Genomic DNA, 16624 nt, shown 5'->3' with positions numbered 1-16624 from the left:
CTTCATCTCATTTAACAGTTAAAGGTGGTGAATATAGAAACTGTGTTATAAAATAACATTTATGGATCCTAAGAGACTTACATCCATAACAAAGCTTCACTAAAAGAAACCAATGTACAAATACACAATTAGCTAAAACTAAATCTTCATAGCTGTTTTTTTTTTTTTTTTCCTTTCCTTTTTTTATAAGTTAAATCATCACAGCTTCACCCAAGAGGGAGCAAACAAACTGAATAAAACAAAAATACATGACATTACAAAGCCCTCGGCTGAAAGCCACCAGTGCTCTCGACTCCGACCAAAGGCCGCCAACTTAAATTACAAACCCGGGGACTGATTTGCACTAAATCCCATGGGGCAGGCACGCCAACCTACCACTCTAAATCCTCAAAAAAACAATGGTGGCATATTCTTCAATGGAGAGTCAACTCAGTAATTCTATGAGATATAATTACACCAAATGCAATACCATCATATCTTTCTCTTAGAATACCCAGCTTTTTGATGTATTTGGCCTTCACTAATTTCTTGTTCGAGAGAATCTTATCCATTTGAGTCTGCTAATAAAGCAAGGACTTCGTTCTCATCAAAGTTTGACTCTACTGCTATCTCAAAAGGGTTTTTACCTTCACCATTTATGGCTCGCGGATCAGCTCCCCTGTAAATGCATTGGAAAACCTTCAGTAGAATTCTATCAGCATTGATGAGTTAAAAATAAATAAAATGAATTGGAATAAAACAAAACAAAATGAAACTAATTGAAAACTTCTATGCATAAATTCGAATAGAGAGAGATTGGCAAACTCTAAAAAAAAAAAAAAAAAACTATTAAAAGAATCCTGCAAATATAACACCAATTATTAAAACCACCAACCCAAAAGAAAAGAAAAAACGAACAAAAGCCGCAAAAATGAGAGATAAAAGCAAGGATCATTTCACCTTGTAAGAAGTAATTTCACAGATGTGGTTCTGCATCTGCGAATGCAGCGATGGAGTGGCGTTTGACCTCTCGAATCAGTTGCATTTATATTTGCACCATACTGTAGGAGGAGTTCTATCATGCCTATGTCTGCAGTTTCACAAGCTAAGTGTAGCAGGGTGCACCCATCTAGATCCTCCAAGTTCTGGCCTTCACTTGTACCTGCCAAATTTGTAGAGCTAGTGGAGGACCTCTCCAATGAATCCCCTGCTAAGCTGCTAGAGCCATTATGCTCATGACTTGTCTGCTCCTGTAATAGCATTGCTTTGGCAAGGGTTAAAGAGGAGACACAAGATGTTTGATCGTATACAGCAGTCACATCAGCTTCAGAGTTAACAATGTGACGGTATACAGCTTTCTTGTCATTAGCACGCACACCCTCCCAGATTTGTTGTGCCACTAGATGAGGATATTGATTGTCTTTTGGCTTGCGAACAAAAAGCTTTTCCGCATACTGTGATCAAAAGAAAACATCTGCCACTTAAAACATTTATACAGCAGTCTGAGAAATTTCAAATATCAACATTGCATCTAGGAGTCTGCAGGGAGATTTCCAGGGAGAGGAACAGCATGCAGCATGTGTTTTGAGGTCCTTGTTTTTAGGATTATCACTTATCCGGGTGAGTTTCTTTCACTCTGTTCACGGACTGTTCTCCCTCCCTCCCTCCCTCCACAAGGAAACAACATCCATCGTCCCTAATTTTTTGTACTGATGAACTCAGATGAACCTAATCCAAATTATTTGGAATCATCTAACAAATTTACTAAATGAAATGCGGTACCATCTGCAGCTATAATTTGTACAGATGATTTGCATCTCAAGCAAATCAGTCATTTAGCAAAAACAACTAAACAAGCTGAAGTAGGACCATAATATTATACTATTCTCTATAACATTTAACATCTCTTAATTAATTCCTTATCTTAACAGTTTTAAGGGATCAACAGTTGATTTCTTAAAACTAACAAATTTTCTCGCAAAGCTCCCTAAATAAAAACATAAATAGTCAAATAAAAAAATCGAATATACTAAAATATGCAACAAGAACAAAAAAAAAAAAATTGTTACCATAGATAAAAATATCTAAATTCCAGTCATGCACATGTTTCCATCATAGGGAAAAAAATTGTCACCAACAACACAGACTTTCCATGGCAAAAGCAAACAATCACTGCACATATCTTAGTTACATGAGCCATGGGCAATTATCTTCAGTCGAAAGAGAATGACTTAAATGAAAAGACCAGAACAGAAGACCAAATTGTCACACCTTTGCATGGATGAACTTTTCTTTCACTGATATAGAATCAGCATGACTAGGTTTACTGAGAAAAATCAACTGTGATTTATCGGACTTGTAAAGGCTACACAAACAGAACAAAAAGTGAGTGTTAGCCACACCTAATAAAAGTAACATATTTATGTAGAGCTCAAACACATATTCCAACGACTATTGAGATTCCTTACCCCGCAGGGACGAGATCAAGCTGGAACGCACTTCTTGATTGCAATAGTTCCTCCCAGACCGAGTTGGCAAACGTATTTCCCAGAGACTGAAACAAACTTATAACAGAAGGATCCCACACTTTGACATCCAGTGTAAGAGACCTTACCTGCAATATCAGTCAGCACAAGAACGTGCGCACATATGAGCAACTGGTAGAAAGATATTCACCCAAACAGAAGCTAATCTAACAGGAAACAAAGGGTGGTGCTCATCACAACCATTCAATTAAACAATAGCATCACCCAATTAATACCAAAAACAAAACAATTCCCACCAAATGAGACTCAATATTCTCTGACTCTCCCTTTTACCATAAAATAATTAAAGAGTAAATGGCTTGGTAAACATATAAAAAATGATAATATTAGTATCTTTCAGAAATTTCAAATTAAAAGATCTAACTCCTAAGAATCTGAGACTGTCAATGCAGAGTATCTAAAAACAAGCACAATAACAGTGATAGGAGGGATGCACATGGGTGAAAAAGAAATAGCAAAGGAATAAAATAACAAAATCCTAAACCTGTTTTTCAGTGACAACTGCTAATTGATGAACCGTGTTGTCTAAATTATATGAGCACTTATAACCCTTTCTAGTAACACAATAAAAGTTAGGCCATTAATTTTGGGCAAGCATAAAAATATTTTGGATGAACCCCAACTTTTTATTCAATTTATGCACTGAAATCACAGAACAGTACTGCCAAGTTCTAAAGATGACCTCTGTAACTCTTGCACGGAAACTTAGTCATATAACTAAGCGATATCTGATAGATTTTTTTAATTCATTTTATACTTGTATGGGTTTATGTTCGTCATTGAGCATCCAGATAAACCTTTTACTAATATAGAGTAATAGAACCTTTGGTCAGCAGCACATTGTTTGTACAAGAAGCAACTGACTCATAGAAGGAACATGTTAAACGGACAACTACTAGAACTATTACAATTTACCTTTGATATGTGTACCCCAAGATTACGGTGAACACCAGAACATTCGATACAAACAAGAACACCAAGATTTAATGATGCCCAATCAGGTTCAGGGGCACCACAATCAGCACATTTATCATTTCCACAAACTTTTCGCAATACATCGATTGGCTTCTCACTTTTGACACAAGATCGTTGTGCTTGCATACTTCTTATTGGGCGCTCATGATGTGCAGTAGCAAGGCCCCTCTCAGATGTATATTCTTCAACTGTGCAGTGGTCAAAGTCAGAACTTTCAAATGAACTACTCTCACTGGCAGACCGATGATGACCGCTTCCCATCGGACTAGCAGGCAGACACTGTAATATGGTAAAACCTTCAGTCATCCAAAGAACAATGAATATAATTGGCTACAATCATGAAAAAAATTACCCTCTCAGGAGCTTGAGAACTAAGTAATGAAGCTATGACCCCCGTGATCTTTTCAATCCAATCCATTTGATCCAGGGCACTCTCTGCCTGCACTGACAAGCATAAATAAATGTTATTGAGGATCTTTTACCAAACGTTAACCCTCAACAGTACATCTTCTTGTCAGAATCATCAAGACAGAAGTTGGTTTTTTGTAATCCTAGAGTTCATAAAAGATTGTATTCTTCGTGTACTTGGGTTGTGCCCCTTTTCCGCTTTGATTAAAATTATCTTAATTTAACCAGGGAAAAAAAGTACACAAAGGAACCTAAAGCCAAGAGGACATGCTACTCCTCAATTCAAACCTGCAGAGTGTAGTTCTTTGTTGGTGAAATGATCCTGAAGCAAAACCTAAGATCTGACTGGTCAGCATCAACTTTGATAGTTGATGTAAGCAGGTTCACAGTGTGATGAGCGACAGATTTCTCGTCATGTACTCCACCACCATGATAATGAGAAGAAAGCCACCGACTCAGCAGTCCAGAACCAAGCTCAGAACTATTCCTCTGACCAGAAAGTTGACTGCTAGAGCCCTAAAAGATATAACCAAACACGAACATAAAAGGTAAGAATTGATGGTAGGCAGAGACTTGAATCCATATACAGAATGATTTATATATACCATAAACAAAATACTTACAGATGGTTTGCTGCACTGTTTGCGATAGTAATACAACATTCCTCGACTATCAAGAACAAAGAACCTTCTTTTCCAGTCACCCCTTAAGTTTGAGGAACGCTTTGAGAGATAACCTTGTCGAATGGTTTGAACCTGAGAATTCTACCAACATTATAGAAATACAGACAACTAGAAAGATGAGAAAATGTAATTTCTAATACAAAGATAGTCTTAAAATAGAGTTTCTTGACAAATTACAAAATATTGACCTTTCCCTTTGCAGCAGACTGCATAACTGCCTCTATCATTTTGTGCGAACTTCTGCCAATAGCTTGTATACCATCTCCGTTGGGAGATCCATTCGTACCATTGGAAGACCACCTACTCTCTCGATCCACCTGCCTTTTGTAATCTTGCATCCTTTCAGACAGAGCAGCCTGCTCATAGTTAGACCTTTCTCTTGACTGTTGTGCATAGGTCAAGACCTGGAAAACAACAATTTTGATAAGTAAAATGAAATTTTATTGAACGAATGTAATAGACGAAGCCCATGTACACAGGAAGTAGACAAAAGAAACACCTAGTTACATTCTATAAAGCAGAAGAAAAAGAAAACAGAAAATCTTGAGCAGAAGCTCCATCAAGACCTATAGCAGGAAACCATTGTAATAAAGTAAATACAAAGAATTTCCAGATTTCCTCCAAGGTGCGCTCCTTATCATCGAAGCATCGCTCGTTCCTTTCCCACTAAATACACCACATGAGACACAAAGGAACCATCTTCCATGCCGCAACCACTTGTTTAGAACTGTGAAGCCCCATCCAACACGCAATCAAGTCCACTACTGTCCTCGGCATCACCCAAACCAGTCCAACTCTACTAAAAACTCCATCCCATAATGCCTTAGCCACCTCACAATGCAAAAGTAAATGATCCACCGATTCCCCATGCTTCTTACACATAAAACACCATTCCATAATAACAAAACCCCTTTCTCAAATTATCAATCGTCAAAATATTTCCAAGTGAAACTGTCCAAATGAAGAATGCAACTTTGGAAGGCACATGAGACCTCCAAATGCACTTCCAAGGAAAGAAATCACACTGCTGAACAGTCAATACCTTATAGTAAGACCGAACCGAGAACTTTTTGCTGCCCGTATGCTTCCATATCATTTTATCCCTCTCATCACCCCCAACCCACAGTGAATAAAGGAAGCAGAAAAAATCAGACACCTCATCAAGTTCCCAATCCTGGACAGCTCTTGTAAAACCAACATCCCACTGCAACATTCCATTCGAAATTACTGACAGATCAGCAACAGATGCAAGCCGGTTAGATGCTATATGAAACATAGCAGGGAACACACTACAAAGAGCCCTATCACCACAACAAGTATCAAGCCAAAATCGGACCCTTGTACCCTCACCAACAACAAAATTTGTATGTTTGACAAAGTTCTCCCATCCCTTTCTAATAAATTTCCAAAGACTCACTCCATAGGTCCCCCTAACCTCCCCCCCCCCCCTCACACCCATATTTCCGATCTAAAACCTCCCTCCACAACGACACCCCTTCCACTTGATACCTCCACAACCATATTCCCAACAAAGCCTTGTTCAAACTACTCAAATTCCGAATCCCCAAACCTCCATTTGAAATAGGAGAGCAAACTTTTTTCCAACCAACAAGATGAATCTTCATCTCCTCACCCATATCACCCCACAAGAATGCACTTTTTTCCATCCGTTTTCCCACCTCTACTAGCAATGGAAATAAAGAAAGATAGTAAGTTTGAAGATCATAAAGGGTATTTTTAATGAGAGTGATTCTACCCTCTTTTGTTAAATAAAGCCACTTCCAACCTGCCAACCTTTTTCTCAATCTTCTCCACAACCCCATCCCAAATAGGCTTCGCCTTGAAAGATGCCCCCAATGGAAGGCCAAGGTACTTCAATGGAAAACAACAATTATCTTGAATTTCAATAATAAACTACACCAAGACAACACTTAACATGTGAAATGTATGAATTCTCTCAGCATATCAACCACAGCCCAATTCCCCACTATATGGTTTGGCCACGTTCAAATTTTCTTGTGAATTTGCTCCTAAAGGCAGATTCACGTGACCTTGATACGTTAGCAATCCCACCATCTACAGCACAAGTTTTTCTTTTATTTTTGATGGGGCAATCCCAAGAGATGCTTATATCAATTTGTTAAGACAGCACTGCCCATATGTCAATGATTTGTTTTCCGTTAACCTTCAAAACATTGAAGGACTCATCACCAAAGCAGGTATTTCAGATGGAAAGTTTTTTTGATAAGTAGGTCTTTCAGAAGGAAAAATAATCAGTTCACAATTAGTTTAATAGACTATAATAAATGTTAATATGTTAATATATTTTCTTCCAATAGATTGCAAATGTAGGCAACAAACCTGATTAATGTACGGTTCCATTTGATGCAACAACTCATATCCCTACATGTGACAAATTCAAGATGAGCATAGATATGAAAAAGCTTGTGAAAAGGGCAGAAAGTTCCAGCCAAATAATCTACCTGTTTAAAGTAACGAAGATGTGCATCCATTGTCCCACTGACTGCTTCCAAAAATTCGAACCTCTTTTTTGATTCAACATTTGAAAGTGCAGTTACCTGGACAAAGTGACCAAAATCATAAAAGGCTAGGCATCACAATCACAAGATCAGTAGTTGAGCTTCAGCAGTCATAGAAACAGTCAGTTTTTGTTAGAACAGAGAAGACCAAGGAACTAACTTACCAAATTGAAGCGAGCTTGCTCAAATGTAGATCTTGCATTATGAAGCTCCTGAAATTTCTCAAAACCATATTAGAATTTAAAGACGGAGGCTTTCCAGTACCATGACAGCTCTTCAGATAAGAAGTGGTGCATAAACTAACTAATATTGCATGGTACCTCCTCTAAAACAGTTGCTACATCGCTCTTTGTGCCTTTCCTCAGTGACAGAAACTTTTCACGAGCCTGTGGCATTTTGAGCAGTATAACAAAGTAAGCGTCATTCCAGATACCAATATTACATGGATCATTCATCTAAAAACATCAAAATTCAGAACTATGGTCAAACTATTGAAAGAAAATTGCAGTTTTAGACATTTGTTGCTTTATCAATATGCATGATCCATATATATTCATCAGTACCTAATAAGTTTAGACATTCTACTTTTAATCCAAGATGCAAATATAAAGTAGGAAAAAGCACAACCCCAAGCAGAACTTAGAAATATGGGTGATACCCGCATATGCGGGGGCGGGGTCACCCCTTCCCCACACCTCGCCAATGCAATACATGTACAATCTTGTGAACAAGTCTAACAAATTATAATATATATATATTTATATTTATATTTATATATATAAATATATAAGTGGGGGGGCGGGGTTGGGCCCTGCCCGCCCCTACTTAGAAACCTCATTCTTTACTTGAGTATTAGCATAATGAAAAATCAATACTCAAGGCTTGTGGGTGACAATTTGACACTAGAGTTACAAGTCATGTTTAGGCAAACCTTAAGCCATATAAACATATATACTTATTTTATTAAACAAATAATACCTAGGGAGCTTTTCCTGGATGCATCAATAGATTCAATATGGCATCAACGAGAACAAAAAAAATATTAAGACAAGGGAAGCACCTGGTCATAAACAATACTGGCCTTGTCAAAACGCTTCCGTGCTTCCTGCACTAAGAGAAGACCGCTTAGAACCAACTTTTCCCCAACAAATACTAAAGATTACTACAGACATTCTGTTTGACACAGCTCTAACACTTGGAAGGACATCTTAAGATGATAAGTGACATGCTTAGAAGGGGAGTTGAAACTCATTGCATAAATCACTTTTTTGGGTATAAAGAAACAATACCATATGGAAAAAATGGTTGTCACAGCTTAACAGGAGGCATTCTCTGCATGGACCTAGGGCTTCTCAAATGAAGTAAGACCCAAAGAATTTCATTTCAACAGGCAAGTTGAATATATGCATGTCAGAATCTACAAATGAAGTGCACAAGCTGACAAAACAGCTGCCCTTGCATTCAAACTTATTAATAAAAGAATAGTACAAACTTTAAAAGTTTCAAGCCAGTATTCATGAGACTCTTCTCCACCCTTTTAGCATAGAAGATTATAAGGAAAATTGAAAAATATTAACCATCATATACCCACCCCCACCTCCCAAAGGAGGTAAATTGCAGTCCAAATAATCAACAGTGATGCAGATGTGATAATATTACTACACAGGCAGGCCATAAGTGGTGAAAGAAATAAGATTGAGGTCCTTATAATAAACAGCTAAAAAGGTCTGACTAATTAATATCAATTTCCATTTTGACGTGAAATTTATATTCTTGACCTTAAGTAATATATCATATCCAATCAATAGCTCAAAAAAGTTACAGTAACATTTATCTTTATTTTATAAGTAAATTTGAGTGATTCACAATACCTTGACCTCATGCAAATCAATATTGGCAAACTGCAGTAATCTTTCATTCAGCATATGCTCAACCTGAGAAGGAAGATATGTCACCAACTACTTGTTACTGATTGAAAAAAGAAAAGAAAAAGGAAGATAAGAACTGCTCACTGACCTATTGGAGAGAAAACACACACACACACATACAGAGGGCGGGAGGGAGAATCTCCTAGATAGCTTATAACTATTTACTCATTAAAAAAATACAAGAAGATAGCTCATTAATATATAAGGCCGATATCAGAGTGGTCACAAATATTTTGAACTTGGTAGAACCACCAAACTTTTACTCCTTTATCTTTTTCTATATTTAAAGGTCAAGTCTCAAGACTTGCAAAAGTTTGTTTTTGCGCTTTTAAGCCTGCTTAGTGTAAACTTTTGTAAATGTGTTTTGCTTTTGGTAAGTTAATTGACTAGAATAACAAAAATTACTGAATAAGGGAATCTATTGGCAATAGATCAAATAAAAGAATTTCTATTTCTATTTTAGTTTTTTTTTTTATTGGGACGGGGGGTCCAAGAACAGCGTCCCGACTAATCCTAGAGGTGCACAGGCCCTCAGCAAGGATTTTCCCGCAAGTGTACCTCAAGTAATTCAAGGGCAAAATCCCCTAGTCCAATGGCCCCTAGAGATTTTTTTTTTATAGGTAAAAAGTAAGTTTCATTGATACAAATGAAATAGGCATAGCCCGTGTACACGAGGAGTATACAAAAGAACACCTAAATACATTTTAGAAACCCTAGAGAGTGTTTGCACCCAAGAGGATTCGAACCTTAGACCTTGGAGGGAACATAAAGAATTTCTATTTCTATTTTAGACATAAACAATCTTCAAATAAGATTGAAGTGGGGGGAAATAGCTGTGAAGCTTTTTGGACTTGGCATTTGCAGTTAAGCATGATTTGACCAACAAAAATAATAAGTAGAAAGAATGGTTGAACCAAACCTCTCAAATAGTTCCTATATTATGATATAACAATAAAGGGTGCAAGAATCATATGCAACAAAGAAAGCTAGAGGTGTTCGATACAAGACCCGTTGATGTTGAAGTGCTGCTGCAAAATCATGAATATTTTCCTCTCTTTCCACTGACTTAATGAAAGTCAAAGAGGAGCATAAGAAAATAGTAGACAATATAAGCCAATGGGTATGGACTGTAGTCATACACCCTTTGGAGTTCAGTTAGCTCTCCCAAAGTCAAAACTACAAAAATAGATAGAACAAGAGGTGGAGATGAGGTAGCATTTTTTGGTCAATGCCCTGTGGGCCAGACAAGTAGGAAACAAAGGAGCTAGGATTAGTTCTTTAGAAACATCAGTCAACTTTTACTCTGGCGATGGCAGACAAAGCAACGATGACTTGATCTAACAGGAAACCAATTATTATAGAGCAACAAATCCTTCAGAATTTTTACCTGGGACCGAAGAACTTCTTTGTATGTCCCAATTTCTCTCAATGCAATAGTAAATTTGGTCATAACAGGGCCTGTAGAAGCAGAAAGAAATTCATTAAAAATTAGTAAACACCACAATCTGCATTTTGAGAGCCATGAATTCCCTGCATACTCCAGTCATCAAGCATAATTTCTAAACGTCATCAAAAGAAACAAGAGATAATTGGCACCCACAAAAGTTAATCACCATTTTGCAACCAAAGAAAGATAGAATAACTTCCAGCATGAACAAATTCACATACCTCCAAAAGCCAAACTAATGGGATCATTATGCCCACCACCAAAATTTTCTAGTGCACTTGCAAAAGCAATATCCCCATCATATCCCTCCCCGAGCCCTTCACTGAGAGGAAAAAAAAGACAATTGAAACTCCTCACAAACTAAAGGTCCATAGGATAACATGGACAGATTTCATGCCAAAATAAATGATAAGTAACTATAGAAACACATATGTAAATGTAGACATACGTGTATTTTCGACATCCTTTGTAAAACTTCAAACTTCTCTCCCTTAATGATTCAGCACTTTCCTCCAAGCTTTGTATCTGTTTACAAAGAATTCACAGATGAGCCACAGTAATCATTAACAATTTGCTTCAAGTGTGGAGCAATACAAACAGGAAAGATGGCACAAAGGTCATATGTCTTTTGCTTCGTTCTCTCACAATCAAAAGTGTTTCCTCGACACAGTGGACTCGACTCCACAGCTAAACGTTAATATTAGCCACAGGGGTCAGCCACAATACTCAGACCAAGTTACCAGTATACAAAAATGTATAAGGAAATTAACCAACTCGAAATCAAATTGCATAGTATTTGAAGCTTCAAAGAAGTAAAATATAATTCAACCTAAAATCGTTAGCATTTAATATTTCTATAAAATATAATTATAGACTTCACAAACGAATAAATGAAAATCAAATTTTCTTAAATTGCTAAACAAGTTGGCAACTACCCATAGTTAATATCAAGAAACTAAAAACCCTTCAGCCATAATTCTCACATTAGTCATATCCGTTGAATTGATAAAACATTCCTAAAAAACTTTTGAATTCTTAAACCATAGGTATACGGCTACCCTTCAATTAAGAGAAGATTCCAAAGTTTCTTTTTTTTTTTTTTCCTGAATCTTCCTAGCAACCAAACAGAGATTGGGATGGTCTCTTCTCAATTAAAGAATTCAATATATTCAGCTGAACATGCAACGAGAGACGGACGGGGAATAGAGATAAAGGACCTGCTTGCGAAACATAGGAGAGTCATCGAGCTTTGCGAAATGCATTTTTGAGACCACGATTCTTGCTATTCTCGGCGCAAATTATATATTTACCGTGAAATCCAAAGTTTGATCTTCGCTTGTCAAATCATATAACCAACACGAAGCGTCGCGAATCCGAGCGAGATCTCGCATTTTACTCCCATCTTATTCGCCATCCAAACCAGAAACAAACAAAAAGAATAGTAAATAAAACAAATCACCTCCAACGCTCGAAACGCAGCCCTGAGACATATATGAGTTTCGATTCGCATGAATTTCACGGCCACTGAAGCCAACGAGAAAAGAAGCTTCGGGAGCGCCAAATCCCTTTTTTTTTTCTTCTTTTTTTAAAATCGTTCCAGTTTGTTGGTTTTGGAACCCTAGAAGAGGAGATAAAAATGACCAGAATAAGAAACCCTAGGAAAGGGCAAAAAACATGGAGCTTGGATTAGCTGCACATTAGTAGGTAGTGTTTATTGGGACTTGAATGGGGAAATCGAGTAGGAAATTTCTCATTAACATGAAAATGTCGAAGCCATGTGTGTGAGAGACGGGCACAGACATAGATAAAAGTGAAACGCAGAGAGAGAGAGCCTTTTCCTGTATCCTCCACCCCCGCACCCAACACTTTTCTTTTTCTTTTCTTTACTTTTCTTTTTTCTCTTTTTTATGATTTTTTTTTTCAAAGTTTTCTCCTTACCTTACTTGCTTTTGTGTACGGGAGGGAGTCACTGTAACAGAAATCTGAGGTGGAACCACGGAGAAACGACGTCGTCTGATGTACTTGATTTTGGACGGACTAGGGAACGGAGCTATCTATGCGGAACGGTGTCGTTTCAGTTACTTGGCACGGATGTCAATAGAGACAAAGACTCTTATTTTAGTACAGAAACCCACTCTTTTGGAGTCTCTATAACAGTCGTTGCCTGTTGGAGAGGATGTTGAGAAGCAAGGAAGACCGGTCTTGCCACCGCGCTATTCGGCGCGCCTGCAAAAATATCAATCATAGAGATCAATTAATACATAGGACGTTTGGATAACGAGATGACATCAAGATTTTCTTTTTTTCTAGAATAATGTTTGAAAATTAAATAAATTATAATTAAAATATTATTTTTTAATATTATTAATATTATAAAATTTGAAAAAAATAAATTATTATTTATATTTTATATATAAATTTAAAAAATTATAATAATAACATTAGATAAAATAAAACTGTTTCTATATCTAAATAAATCATAATCACTTGAGAAAGTGAAATCTATTATATAATACAGCGTATCATTTATGGGTTCTTTTGATAATTTAAATATTTTAAACTTTTTTTATTAACCTAAATGTTTAAAAATCGGATAATAAAATAAATTAAGATAAATTAAGATAATTTATAAATAATAATAAAATTATTAATTATAATTAAATAAAATAATATTGTTTCATCTCACCTCTATTAGGTGAGATCCGATTTCTGCTCATAAATATCTCAATATTTATCCTCCAATACGACCAATTCGCAATAATAAAAGCATAGCGGATAAGAAAAGACGCTGCTCCAGCGCGTGGACGACATTGTAAATCAATCCGAGAGATGCTTCTGTCACGCCTACTAAGCACCTTCTGTAGTGGGCCCAAACTAAAATTTCCCTCCATTTTCCATACCCCACCACTAGACAAGGAGGAAACTCGCCCCGTAGACTGTAGTGTACCATCTTGCAGTAAAAACATATAAAGAAAAACATTATAAGTTTTATTAATTAAAGATGTTTTAGATATAGCTTACCCAAGAAATTTATAAATTCTCATATGTCAGATTATTTTACAATTAAAGAGAATTATAATAAAATTATATCACTTTTAAGGTTTTGTTTTATGACCTCTTTACCGTTTAAAAAAATAGAAAATTATATATATTACATCATCATTCCATTCTTATTGAGGTTGCACTACCCATTAATCTTTGAATTATTTTTTTAAAAAATTAATAAATAATTTAAAGGTGATAAACAAAATTAGTAAAATAAAAATATGATATATATCTTTAAAAAAAAGTCCATAATTTTCATGAATGTTACTGCAAGAGAAAACAAAAATCGAGGGTGGGACCTGGAAACTGAAGTCTTTCTAGTGGATGCGCGTCACACGCAGCCCAGGTCCTTGAGGATGCTCCTGAGCACCTGGGTCTGAGTACAATCATGGTTCATGTGTCGTCTTGGTCATGTCATTTGCCGCAAATAGAAATGATAGTTCTGAGTAAGCCGTGAAATGGTTTAAAAAATAAATAAATAATTTTTAATAATAAATAGATTTTTTAAAATTAATTATACCGTATTTATACAATTTATGGCTGTATTAAACATTAACGTTGCAGCAACAACAACTCAAAGGATTCTCCTCCACCCAGAGTCAACTGGATTCATGTTGCAGTGGACCCTCTATCTATGTATATTGGATAATTTATAGTGAAAAATATTTTAGTAATCAAACAATTTCGTAAGAATAAGTTTATAAATTAATATGTCTCGGTGTGATACATCACATGAAATTATAAAATTATTTATCAAATTATATGAAATTATATCATTTTATAAAAAAAATTTTATAAAAAAATTTTATAGTTCGATAACTTGTTTTGGTAGTAGGTATGCTCCTCTATATTATCAAGTCATGATAGAATTATTATCCAATTGAGAGATAACTTAGATATTCGTTATTTGTTTACATTTTCTACTAAAGGTGAAATTTTGTTTTAATGGTGGGAGATAAACTAACATTTAAAGCACTAATAATTTAACCATAAATAGATTTGAATAACAAATAATAATATACAGACTTAACCCAAGTACTCACATTTATATATCGTATGAAAACGAAAGCAATCTAGTGAAATGGGTATCCCTTTCAAGAGCTTTACCATTTTTCCTTTTAGAGCATTAGCATTAGTTTCATCAAATTTATTTTTAAAATTTAATGAAAAGTACATGTTTTTTATAAATTCAAAACTTCCTTATCCATAATTCCATATTGGATTAGCCATTAGATTCATCAAAATAATAATATAATATTATTTTTTAATAACAATATTTTTAATTTTTTTTTCATATTTAACAATTACACTAACCATATATACATTCATAATTTAATTTGATATTTAAATTATTGATACTAACTAGAGGGTCAATTATATTATTAAGGCCAGAAAATGCATCAACACTCACCATGCAATAGTGTTAGTAAAAAAGACATTCAAAAGAAAAGATGAAAGAATTACATTACACAAATTATAGGAAATGTAAGAAATACATTTTATAATAAAATAATATAAATAAATAATGAATAGTGGGTCTTCAAATATAGAGATGAAGATGAAGGCACTGTAGCTCAAAGCTTGAGCTTTGATATTATACCAAATCCAATGCCAGTATTTTAACCCCCAAATCATCAAAATTTGATGAAAACTCCCTTTTGATAAGACCAATGCTGGTGCTCTTATTAAGCATTTAGCATTGAATTCACCATTTTCATCTTTAAAATTTGATGAAAAGTACATATTTTTCATAAATCAAAAACTTCTCTATCCATAACTTCACATTGGATTAACTATTGGATTCATCAAAATAATAATATAATATTATTTTGTTAATAATAAGATTTTTAATTTATTTTTTTCATATTTTAGAATTACACTAACTATATATTAATTAATAATTTAATTTGATACTTAAATTGTTATTTTCCAACTTAAATATATTGTGGCTCAAAATTGGGAAACAATAATTTAAGTAAATAAAATAATGATTATAGAGTGTGAATAGTGAGTCTTCAAATTTAAAGATGAAGAGAAATGTACTGTAACTAAAAGATTAACATTTGAGCATATGGTGAATCCAATACCAAGATTTTAAAGTTAAAATCATTAAATTTTGAAAATTGGACTCATTTGATGAGTCTAATGCCAGTGCTCTATTGGACTAGCCAAATCTAAATTTTGACTAAATTTTTCCAAAATCAGCTGCATTGGATTAGCCAAATCATTTCAAGTCAAGTTATAAGCTATAATAAATAGAAAACTTAAGTCATATTTGGTGAGTTACTATTCACCAACCAAAATAATATTTTATTAAAAAGTATTCTATTTCTCTTCATTTCTTCTTCATTTATATTCTTTTATTCTTCATGTTAAATAATTTATTTAGATAGTAAAAATTAAATTATTAATTAATATATAAAATGTCTTTATAAAATATAAAAAATAAATAAAAATATAAAATATTATTTTATATTATATTATTATTTTGATTTTAAAATTACTTATCTAATGGATTAACCTGTTCACCACTTTTACAAGCTGTGAGGGGGGAAAGGGTGAGGGAGGAACTCTCATTCCCCTTGGTAGTCTTTCATTCTCTCATTTTCATTTTTTCTTTTCGGTATGGAAAATAATAGGATTACTATTCTCTTACTATTCATTTACTACTTTTTTTATATTTGATTTTTTTATAATTTTTTATTTTACTTAATAGTTAAGGAAGTGATAATTAGTAAATTTATATATTTTTTTAATTTTTTCTTAATAATTAAGGATGTTAAAAAAATACTTAAAATAAAATAATAAAAAATAAAAACACTACAAATAGTAGATGGGTAGTAGATAGGTAGTAAGCCTATCACTACCCATTCGGTATTATGGATATCTTTTGATTATTCACGCATCAATCTCCGGTCGTTCCCAAAAAGGCATAAAAACGCATATTCTAGTTTCTCATGAATACTTCATATCTATTTATAAGTATATTTATTGAGGTAGAAGCTGGCATTCGACGTCGACATACATAAATAAATTAATATGGACATGAAGCAATAGCCACGTATGCATGTAT

At 34.5% G+C, this 16624-nt stretch overlaps 1 protein-coding gene across 2 annotated transcripts; it reads right to left on the bottom strand.

Annotated features, from left to right (window-relative positions):
• Positions 1-45: 45 nt before the first annotated feature.
• On the bottom strand, positions 46-12391 carry LOC108997355 (ADP-ribosylation factor GTPase-activating protein AGD3-like). 2 transcript variants are annotated; one of them, XM_018973567.2, is made up of 19 exons: positions 11724-12391; positions 10955-11031; positions 10728-10828; positions 10447-10517; positions 9003-9065; positions 8192-8236; positions 7452-7517; positions 7296-7343; positions 7075-7170; positions 6953-6994; positions 4780-4995; positions 4532-4672; positions 4197-4424; positions 3853-3939; positions 3441-3779; positions 2448-2593; positions 2251-2344; positions 940-1433; positions 46-658 (listed from the first exon to the last, which is right to left on the bottom strand). In XM_018973567.2, the coding sequence occupies exons 1-19, from the start codon at positions 11766-11768 to the stop codon at positions 544-546; spliced, it is 2514 nt and encodes an 837-aa protein (XP_018829112.1). In that variant the 5' UTR covers positions 11769-12391; the 3' UTR covers positions 46-543. The 2 variants fall into 2 exon arrangements, with proteins under 2 accessions (XP_018829112.1, XP_018829113.1); XM_018973568.2 differs by having other exon boundaries at positions 4532-4663; positions 11724-12390.
• Between the last annotated feature and the right edge of the window lie 4233 nt (positions 12392-16624).

The sequence above is a fragment of the Juglans regia genome, chromosome 13, assembly GCF_001411555.2.
Source record: "Juglans regia cultivar Chandler chromosome 13, Walnut 2.0, whole genome shotgun sequence".
Taxonomy (NCBI): Eukaryota; Viridiplantae; Streptophyta; class Magnoliopsida; order Fagales; family Juglandaceae; genus Juglans; species Juglans regia.
This window is presented reverse-complemented; position numbering and strand designations above follow the sequence as displayed.

What these genes read in the sequence shown, in the direction of transcription:
- LOC108997355 (XM_018973567.2), bottom strand. Translation starts at nt 11,768, where the DNA reads ATGCATTTCGCAAAGCTCGATGACTCTCCTATGTTTCGCAAGCAG. An exon ending in AAGAAGTTCTTCGGTCCCAG is followed by an intron (nt 9,066 to 10,446) that starts GTAAAAATTCTG and finishes CTTCCTTCTCAG; the next exon opens with GTTGAGCATATGCTGAATGA. An exon ending in ATCTTCGTTACTTTAAACAG is followed by an intron (nt 6,995 to 7,074) that starts GTAGATTATTTG and finishes TGTCACATGTAG; the next exon opens with GGATATGAGTTGTTGCATCA.